Source organism: Pyrus communis, chromosome 9 (genome assembly GCF_041283825.1).
Source record: "Pyrus communis isolate YQ-2024b chromosome 9, ASM4128382v1, whole genome shotgun sequence".
Classification (NCBI taxonomy): Eukaryota; Viridiplantae; Streptophyta; class Magnoliopsida; order Rosales; family Rosaceae; genus Pyrus; species Pyrus communis.
The window spans coordinates 16,291,378-16,302,258 of NC_142573.1; the positions used below are offsets into that span (position 1 = coordinate 16,291,378).

General features: G+C 37.5%; 1 protein-coding gene across 1 annotated transcript; it reads left to right on the top strand.

Annotated features, from left to right (window-relative positions):
* The first annotated feature begins 9,155 nt into the window (after window positions 1–9,155).
* On the top strand, window positions 9,156–10,265 carry LOC148694339 (uncharacterized). Its single transcript, XM_088700681.1, has 3 exons — window positions 9,156–9,242; window positions 9,351–9,698; window positions 9,828–10,265. The coding sequence occupies exons 1-3, from the start codon at window positions 9,156–9,158 to the stop codon at window positions 10,263–10,265; spliced, it is 873 nt and encodes a 290-aa protein (XP_088556807.1).
* The last annotated feature ends 616 nt before the right edge of the window (window positions 10,266–10,881 follow it).

The window sequence follows — 10,881 nt, forward strand, 5'->3', positions numbered from 1 at the left end:
ACACAAAATAAACGTATCAGTTGTAATTTAAATGAAATATAAAAAAATCAATAAACATTACTAAGAAACGTATAATACTTTTAGACTTAATATAAAAAACATATCATATAGTCGGGCTCCTAAAAATGACTGCAGACCCACACCCAATTTTCTTCCTGGTCCTTAAACTCTTTCGGGAAACCCTCTTCAAGAGCAGCCTATGGATCATCAAATGTTTGAAAATATTGGTGCAGGTCGCTCTTCCACTACTTGTACCATTCAGAGAAGAGCCTATTGACGTACGCCAACATATTGTCGTTGATGTCATCGAAATTTCGCACTTTCATCCTCACCTTGTCTGGCATCGCCTTTCAACACTTCCATCGCATAGGGCAATAAATCCAAACAACGTGATCAATGTCGTGGGCCAATGCACTATGCTGCTTCGTTGTTGGTGCAGCCCGATGCCGGTCATTGTATCCAATCATGATACGTTCATTGGTCACCCGGGTGACCTTTGCCTTCTTCAACTGGCGACAAGGTCCTCTGGTATTTTTCTTTGCTGAAAAAAAAAAAAAAAAAAAAGTCAAACAAGCACTACAAATTATACCAAAATTTCGGCAGAACCTCCTCTAAAGTTAAAACATTTCCCAAACCCTAGACATTGTAATGAAAAATATATGATATCCAACAACAATCACAACAGTTGAATAAGCCAATTTGGACCAAACGCACAATTGCAGTATGTAACAATTTTGATTGAACTTAATATATGAATAACTAAATTCACAAGGAAATAAAGGGAGTTATTTAACTTTACCTTGTTGTGACCCTAAGGCATTAGTAGTGGATGCTGATGTCGTGTCGGCCATGCGGGGCAGCGGTGACCACGCCTGGCGCTAACAAGTAGCACCATTGAAGATGCTGATGACACTGGCGCCTGGGAGACCCAGTGACCAACCGGATTAACCGACATGGGGTCCATTTCTGCTGGAGTAGTGGCGGTTGAAGTAGGAGGTGGGAGAATCGAACAAAGTGCAGTCGTCATCGCCTTACGACTTCTAATAAGTTGCGACATCTGCACAATTAGAAAAAAAAAAAAAAAAATCAATGCATATATATGTTGTGAGACGACAACAGTAGCCTTCAGAAATTCAATCCAATTAAAAAATGATATGGTTTCGGGGCTGTTCAAAATACCAATGCATAGAAGGTTATTTTCTTTCAAAAAAATAAAGTCAATCAGCTTGAAGGAAGAACTCTCTGTTGCAATATAAGTGCACTCGGTGTGTTAGTGTTGCCACAAATGCAAACTACTATATGTTATATATAACTTCAAACAGTGCATATACTCGTTTAGGTAAGCTGAAATAACAAATTCAGCTCACTTTGTTCATACATGGTGCCCCATATAAAGATCCATAATACACACACATATTTGTAACTGAAACGGCAAACAAAGGCTAATTAGATCATTATTTAAGGTAACATCTTCTCTACACTATTTAGAAGAACAAAGGTTTTTATTTCAAGAGTTTATTTTCATAACTGAATTTGTAATACTACGCTCTCCCTCGTGTAGCAAAACACTGATGCCTAAACAACTTAGTGGAAGAAGCATTTATTTGCAAGCTTATATCAACTTTTGGTAGTTGATATCACACTTTCTAAAAAGATGGTCATTTTTTTTTTCTTCCATGCTGCTGTCCTCCAGATTGCATAGATGCATCACAAGTGAAAAACAAAAACTGCTAGCATAAAATGAAAATTTGGCATGCCAATTTGAACGTTAAAACTTATTTATCATGGAAGAAAGATAAGTAACAATCAAAAGCATAAAACTCGGCCATTTTGAAAGATGGCTAAGAAGATATTGAAGATACAAATATTTAAGTATCTGATAACATAATGTTAAAATGGAAAAGACAGAAAAATGAATATAATTACAAGGAACTAGAGAGACATATTTGACACTCTGAAAAAGTTCTCGATTCTTCCACAAATAATCATGCATATAAATATGCCAATTAAATTTCCGTTTTTGGTATGAAATTATTCCTATGCTCACTCCTTTTATATCTTCATTATTACAATAATATCTAACAAACATCACCATGTGGAACCAGCCCTTACAAAACTTGTTAAATAGCTGCAGTCTAAGAAAGACGCTGCAAGTAACAGCCAAAACAAGTCAATGCTCATACTGAAAAGCAAATAACTTATCGTTAGATTATAATATATATAAAACTTATAATACTCTCATGAACATCTTCTTAATCAAGTTCAGGCTCACAGGTGTAATGTCATATGTTTTACAATTATATGTTAAAACCCAAGACTGTATATTTATGGGACCAATTTGCGTGGCCTGCCATTGCCAATTTGCCATGCCATGTTGCTTAATTATATATACTGCCTTCCATCACCTTAAGACTCAAAGCGGGGATATAAGAAGTTCTCTTAATGGTAGGGAACTGAGGTTTTGAAAATACTCGTCCAAAACGTCAAGTGGGAATTTAATTAATTATAATTATACATGAAACCAAAATGAAGCATATATAATTATTTGCAGGCCTGCCTTGTGTTTGCTAAAGGTGGACTGATGTCGAGTGGAAATGGTTCTCCTCTCCTAAGTCATAAGTCACAAATTAATTGACAACTACGGAACGTCATCACGCACTTCTTTTCTATCAGTTGGATGAAGCTAGGAAGGTAGCTAGCAAATAGTAGGATTGAGATTATTCATGCATTCCCTTTAAGTAGTGGATAGGCCTTTGGGGACCAAAAGTCATGTGTTGGTGTAGCCTAGGAATAAGAAGAAGAATACATAAAGATATATGTTCTGTGTTCATAGGAGGAAGAAGAAGTGAAGAATACAAAACTTGTTAAATAGCTGCGGTCTAAGAAAGACGCTGCCACCGTTACTTATTCCATGAAACACTTGAAGGATTCTGGATTATATATAGCTCACTATTCTCTTACTGCCCTATGTAAAAGCCCAGACTACCCATAACTAACAACTAGCAGCTAATTTTAACTAATCTTACTGCTCCTTCCCTAGTGGTTAAAATCTTTGACATGGTCTACTGTCATGTCAAATGGGACTACCATCTATATAAGAACCATTCTAGTCTACTGAAAATGGGCAGTAATGCCTGTAGCCATTGTCCGCAGCATCATAGAAAAGAAGAGTTCCAGGCAAAAAACAAAAATGGAAATGGATGGTATTTTATGTACAATTGTGGAAAAGGGAAAACAGACAAATACCAACAGCAATTGACAGGACAAATCAATCACATTGTCTAAGGAACATGCAAATTTAGAAACTGAAGGCACGTAGGCACGTACAAACTTAGTACATCTAGCTTATATTTGTCAAAGCAGATCAATGGCACTGAAATCAAGCATGCCGCTGATAACTAATTAAATTCTTGCAGGTATTCAATCCATAAACTTGTCACACCCTCTTTCAATACGAATAGAGCATAGCTCTTTAACAAGCACAACCCATTAATTTAAATTTACAAACAACTGAGTGTAGCTCTTTGACATTGCAAATAATTGAAGTTACTAAATTTGTAATACTACCCTTTCTCTCCTACCATGAATTTGCAGTCGATAGATTATGTGTATAAAAATTAATTATAAAAATCAAAGCAATTATCAAAGCAAATTAGAACCCTAATTCAAAGCATTAGATTTCAAGCAACCAGAAAGCAACTAATTATAAAAATCAAAGCAGATTAGAACCCTAATTATAAAGAAATTATCAAAACATGAAATAATCCTAGAACCCCAATTCCTAAAATTTTCTAGAACCCCAATTCTTAACTTTACTAGAGTTAAGTAAATTGAAAAATTACCTCAAAGAGAGAGAGCGCGAAGGGGCGAGAGGGTGAGAGACCGAAAGGGTGAGAGGGTGACCGAGATTTAGTGAGAGAGAGGGCTGTCGGAGGGAGAGAGTTTAGATAGAGGAAGAGCTAAGGGGAAAGTGTTTGCGATTTCAGTTAAATCCCGAGGTTCTTGCATGACGAATTGAAAGGTATTCGTCGTGCAAAAAATTCAAATTTTCCCGAAATTATTTCTGTGCCCGCCCAGAAAGTCAAAATTTCACATCCTTGCACGACGAAAAGGAATGTAGTCGTTGTGCAAAGAACATTTGGGCGACAAAGACCTTTATGTTCGTCGCGCAATTAGCTGAAAATTTAATTTACCCCTGTCAATTTTTTATTTATTTAAATTTAATCAAATAAAAACAATTTATTTATAACATAAGATAAATAATTTTAAAAAATATCATTTAATATGTTTTACAAAGCAAGTCACAAATAAATTGCATTATTCATCATCCGAACTATAATAACTTTCACTATTGTCGTTATCATCATTTTTAGTTTCCCATTCCTCCTCCTCGATAGGTACATCACCGTCGTCGTTCGGGCTCACTGCAACATTGTATCGCGGAAGATTACCAAGGTCAATTGTTATTGACTGAATCGGTATTTCGATTGAAGCCACTCCTTGTATCTGAAACAGTTATTGGATAAGATTTGTATCTCGAAGTGTTTATGCATCATTTTCTATTGAAGATTCTAAATGTTGGTCAGTGATGTTGTTAACATAGTCATCAGTAGGGTCTTGTTTTGGTATAGCATACACAATCCTTTGATCCATCTTCTGAACAACTTTCCAACCTCTCCTAGCTTTAGGGTCATCTAGATACACAATCTGTTTTGCCATGTTTGCCAAAATGTAAGGGTCGTCATCATACCAAGTTTTGTTAGTGATCACAAATAGTAAGCCATGGTCGATTTTAACACTTCCTTTCCTATTTGGGTTTGTATCAAACCATCGACACTTAAACATGATCACTTAACATCGGACTTTGTAAAGCAATTGCACGACACTTGTTAGTTTACCATAGAAATCAATGTCTATACTTTCACCTCCACCTGGGACATGGACACCATTGTTTTGCGTACACAACTTGTCATCTCGTGCAGCCCCCAAAAATTTGATGTCGTTAACATGGCAACACGAGAACAATTCAATGCGAATCAGTCCGAACACCAAGTTATATAACTCTTCACTGTAAGTGGGGGAATTCGATGCTTTCAATTGATTCACTTAACATTATACAAAAACATACACCTGTTAGTTTGAGAAAATTAAATACTACAATATATACGTCAAATACAAAACACTTATAACTTACATATTCACGAAACCACTGTGGAAACAATTCACGGTATTTCTTGGCATACAAATGTGATGGATGTTCTCACTTCTTCATCTCTTCATGCTCATCTAGGTATGCCATTGTCTCATCAAAATTGTTCAGTACGAACCAATGCGCTACCTCCATGTCATTTTTGGAAAACGACTCGCCTCATATAGGATTTCTAAAGGGTCGTGCGCTTTGGGCAAAAACAGAAAGTTTCTCCTTTCTCACACCCGTGTCATTATTGCACTGAGGATGATTGAAAGTCGTCTCCACATCTTTTAAATACATTCCACAAAATGTAAGAGACTCATGTTGAACCCAAGCCTTTATAATTGATCTTTCGGACTTCGCCCTATTGCATACACTTTTTTTCAACTCCCCGAGAAGCTTATCAAAATGAAATGATACGATACAAATTAGTGAGCGTCAGTTAATGATGAATAAACGAATGATGAGGATTATATACATTTCTATTGGATACATCCAACGATAATTGACAAGACTAGCAAGCAATGCTTCTTCCAGCAAGTGAACCATCACATGAATCATACTTATGAAGAAAATTAGAGGAAATATCATCTTAAACTTGCATAGGACTTGGAAAATGTCATGGCGCAACTGATTAATGTCCGTCTTTCGCAACGTTCTTGATGATAGTTGGGAAAAAAAAATCTAGACAACAACATGATTGGCTTCATTACATCTTCTGGCAATAGGTGTCGAATACCCACAAGAAGTAGGCGTTGCATAACCACATGGTAGTCATGGCTCTTTAGTCCAACAAATTTACCCCCGTCAACATTCACGCTATGTGTGATATTAAAAGCATAACCATCGAGAAACTTTACTAATGATAAAAACTTTAAAAACTCTTTTTTGTCATTTGGTTTCATAGAATAAAATGCAAGATCCCTTATGGCTTTATCACTATCCCTATTCATCCATAAACCCTTCTGTATTCCCATTTGCTCCAAATCAAGACGAGCTTTGATCGTGTCCTTTGTCTTGCCCTCGATATTTAGAATGGAGCCCACCAATGTGTCAAATACATTTTTCTCAACATGCATACCATTGAGGTTGTGTCTCAATATTAGTTTTGACCAATACTGGAGCTCGAAAAACATAGACTTGTGCGTCCAACTCTTTATCATTTTCCCGCCACTTATGGTCCCATGGCAACTATCTTCGATGACCAAGGTAACAAACTTTCCCAACGTGCCAACTAGATGTTACATCATCCTTGCATATAGGGCATGCCATATAACCCCTAGTGCTCCACCCATAAACCATTGCATATGCGGGAAAATCGTTCACAGTCTACATAACTGTTGCCTGCAAAGTGAACATCTTCCAAGTACACTTATCGTACGTGCGCACACCATTTGTCCATAAATCCTTTAGCTCATCAACCAACGACCTTAAGTAAACATCAATTTTCCTACCAGGATCCTTATTTATCAAAAGAGTCATCATTATGTATTCTTTTTTCATGCATTTCCAAGGCAGAAAATTATATGGAAATACGAAAATCGGCCAAATGTTGTGGTGTTGGTTTAGAACCTCGAACAGATCAAATTCGTTAGTGGAAAATCCCAATCTAACATTCCAGGGATCAGCAGCAAACTTGGGGAACGTTCGACTGAACTCTTTCCATGCCTCCTTATCTGCAAGATGCCTCATCACATTGTCATTTACCTTTTTTTTTCTTGTTAGGACTGATGATATTACATTATCAAGAGTGGATTCCAAACAAAGCTATCCAAGTGGTTGTTGCTGTTTGCTCAATTGGGTTTGTCGATATCTAACGATCCATCATTGTCTTTTGTTATGTGGTTGAGGTAGACATATTGGGGTTGTTACATCAGCCTTATGTCAATGTTTTGGTTTGCACGTATACACTTTGACTTTGTGAATGGTAAAGTACACACTACTGTCATTACATATGATATGATTATTTTGGTTGACAAATCTGACATTGTGAGTTGTCTAATGTTCAAATTGAAATGGTTGCATATATGTGTCCTTGTGGATTATGTGTAAAACAAGTAGTCCTTATTATTTATTATTCTATAACAGTTAACAAATGCATTCCATAATATTGTTATAACCATATAATAGTTAGCAAAACGAGGTTGTACCACAGTTTTAACTTGGCGTTAAAACCCTCAGTTTCATGTCTCCACTTGGACATTATGTGTTGTGAATTGCTTTGGTTATCTGAGAAGTAGAATGCCTTTTTAGCATGATGTGGATCGAAAGTTGTAAGAATCCACAATAATGCCTTTTTGTCCAAACTTCAATGTTGCTTCCAATTTGTGGGAAGGTAAAAGTCTTCCCTTTCTTTACCTTATAAACAAGGTAACATATCACTAAGTACCCAAACAAAACCCATTACCTTTATAATATTTTGTTATTATTGAGGGATCTTTGCAGGTTTCCCTTTCTTTGTACATGGTTTGTTGGTTTTGGAGAGAACCCAAGTTGACAATAAAGGTGACGAGACACAAAAGTGAGGTGGTTAAGATAATCCCTAGGCCCATAGCTCATTGTTCCAAGGTTTACCTTGTTCTTGCCATTTTTTCCTCTCTTGTTTTTGTGTTAGTAGAAGAAGTTCTTCCATTGACAAAGACAAGAATTTCTTCTGCCGATTGAAATTCTACCTCTTTCGGCGACTGAAGGTTCAACATGCACATTTGTGCTCAGTTTTTTAAGGTACTAAGGTGGGGTGTTTATTTCCAAGTTTCTACATCAATGATTTATGGATATGGTGGGTATGTTCCAATTTTTGTTTAAAGTGTCGTATTCCACAAATTTGACCAATTGTTTCCGTGGTGTGTATATGGTGTATATATGTTGAGCATATTCTGTGCCTAGGTTGAACATATATTGTGTATATGGTGTGCTTGTCTGTACTTTAATATCACAATCACAATTGTTTACTAGTTCTGATGCACCTATGTTATGTGTAATTTCAGGTTTGTGGAATAAAACATGGGGGAAGTACTTGTAATGATTTGTCATAGTGGGAAGTGGGTTACATTCAATAAGGAAAAGAAGTATGTAGGCGGTGAAGAGAAATGAGTTGTTGTGTCTAAATCTATAAAATTGCTGGAGTTTTTAGAGATTATTTTGAAGGTCATATGTTGTGGTGTTGACATAGTTACTCTTGCCTACTCAATTCCAATAGGGTCCTATGCAAACAAAGTTGTGTTCATTGGGACGACAGTGACATGCGGTATTTTTTGGAGTATAGCTTGGCAGTTATTAGTACAAGGGTAACACCTATATATGTATCCATGCTCCACATCTCGGGCAGTATGAACCCACCTCCCACTAAGGTCCCACTTTGGTCGGATGCAACGTTTGAAGTAAAGAGTACTTTAGTTGGAAAACAAAGGGTTTTGGGTATTATGAGGTGCTTTTTGAAGATGGCAATGACATAGATTGGGTTACCATGGTGGACCTTGAATCGTGGTAGTACGGATTTGATTCAATTAGCGTTCCACTTTTACAACTCATAATGTGATATCCATGGCTGATAGTAATGAAGTACAACTAAATGGAGGTGTACGTGTTGAAAATCGGAAGGGCAAGATAAGTACGATTGCTGAAGACACGAAGAATCTACCGCCAATTCTTATGCTTACGTGAAAAGCCTAAGCTATGGTGTTGAGGGAAACACAGATTGGTAGCCGTATTTGAAAAAGGTGACCTTTTTGTCGACAAGTAGGATTTGTCGAGAAGTCTTTGATTGAAAGCAACTAAGGGGAATTTTGAGTACAAGGTGGATACATCTTTGAAAGGATGCCTCATTGTCAAGTGTAAGGATGCCTGGTGTTCATGGTGAATTTTTGCATACTAGAAAGGTAGTGAGGAGTTTAGGATTGCCAAAGATGAAGTCTCCCATCGGTGTGATTTGGCTTTGTTGAATGACCGTCACCCGCAAATCAACATGCGGCTTAATAGTCACATGATGAGGGAAAAGTTCAATGATCCCGATATGGTGTACAGTGCCAAAAATGTTGTACGCAATGTTAAGGTTAGCTATAAGTCAGCATCTGAGGCTAGAAGAGTAGCATTGGCCTCAAGATGTTGTTCACCTAAGGACTTATATGCCAATCTTCCGGCCTATTGTGTCAAATTTTAGAGGCTAAATTCGGGTAGTAAGACAACCATTCTAACCGACAAAGACCATCGTTTTTGGTACTTCTTCTTTGCAATTGGTGCGTCAATCAAGGGTTTTTTGTCAAGGATGCGGCCAGTTATTGCGGTTGATGCATTTCACTTGAAGTCAAAGTACAAAGGTGTCCTCTTAGTCGTGACATCGTTCGACTGCAACCGCAACATCTACCCTTTGGCTTTCAACATAAGCGACATAGAGAACGATGATTGCTGGGAGTGGTTTTTCAAGCAACTTCATGGAGTGATTAAGGATGTACCGAATTTGGTTATAATTTCAGACCCCAACGCAAGCATCTCAAACATGGTTAATAAGGTTTTCAAAAAAGCTCAACATGATTTATGCATGTATCAACTTTTTCTACCACTACCACAAGGCAATGAAATCATATTCACGTGCTAAGTTTGACACACACTTCGTCAAGGTGAGAGCTTGGTAGCAAAGTACCTAAATGATGTGGGTGTGAAAAAGTGGTCGCAGGCTCGAATGAATGGGAAGAGGCACAATGTAATGACCACTAACATTGTCGAGAGCATTAATGTGGTGTTGCGCTTTTCGAGGGGGCTGCCTATACTTTACTTGATCGATTTCATTAGGACGGTGTTGCAAAAATGGTTTTGTCAAAGGCAGGATATAGCACGTATGACCACTGCTACGTTGTGCCTTGGCCTTGATGAGAAAAAATTAAGAAAAAGGGTACATGATGCAAGGCACATACGTGTCTATAAAGTAAGGGACACCGGGTTTCATGTTTACCATGCGGATGGTGAAGCCGTGGTCGATATACGTAACAAGACTTGCACTTGCCAGAAATTCAATCTTGAGCAATTACCCTGCAAACACGCTATTGCAGCTTGCTTATTTGCAAATTGCAACTTTTAAGAGTTGGCTTCAACCTACTACAGTCGTATGGCGTGGGAATCAGCCTATTCTGTTTCCATATACTCGGTATTCCCCGCTCTGCAATGGAACGCGAAACGTGCAGCTGAAAGCAAGTTACTCCTACCTCCAACCGGGAAGGTACTACTTGGCAGACCCAAGAAGCGGTGTATCCCGCCCCAAGGATAAGACATAGTCTATAAAAAATGCAAGTGTTGCCGGAAGCTTGGTCATAACCAACTAATTTGCAGGGAACTTGTTGATATCCCCAACACCACATGATTGTTTCCCTTGCATGGGGTGTCCCTATATTGTGCATGTCATGGTGTGTTTTTTTTTAAATGGTAGAAGCAACTCCTTGTGCATGGGTTGTGCATATATTATTCATCCATTCAGTTGTGCATTTGTTCTACAAATAAAAGGATATTCAGTTGTCATGTTTATAACCCACACTGAATGGGATAAGATCTGCATGAAAAAAAATGATATTTATACAAGTCTACCATGATGTGGGTGAAAACCCATTGGGTCAAATTAAGTGACCAAATAAAACCCTAATTAAAACTCTTTTTTTCACAACATACTGTTATTAAACATTTATGAGTTGACATAAGAAGAA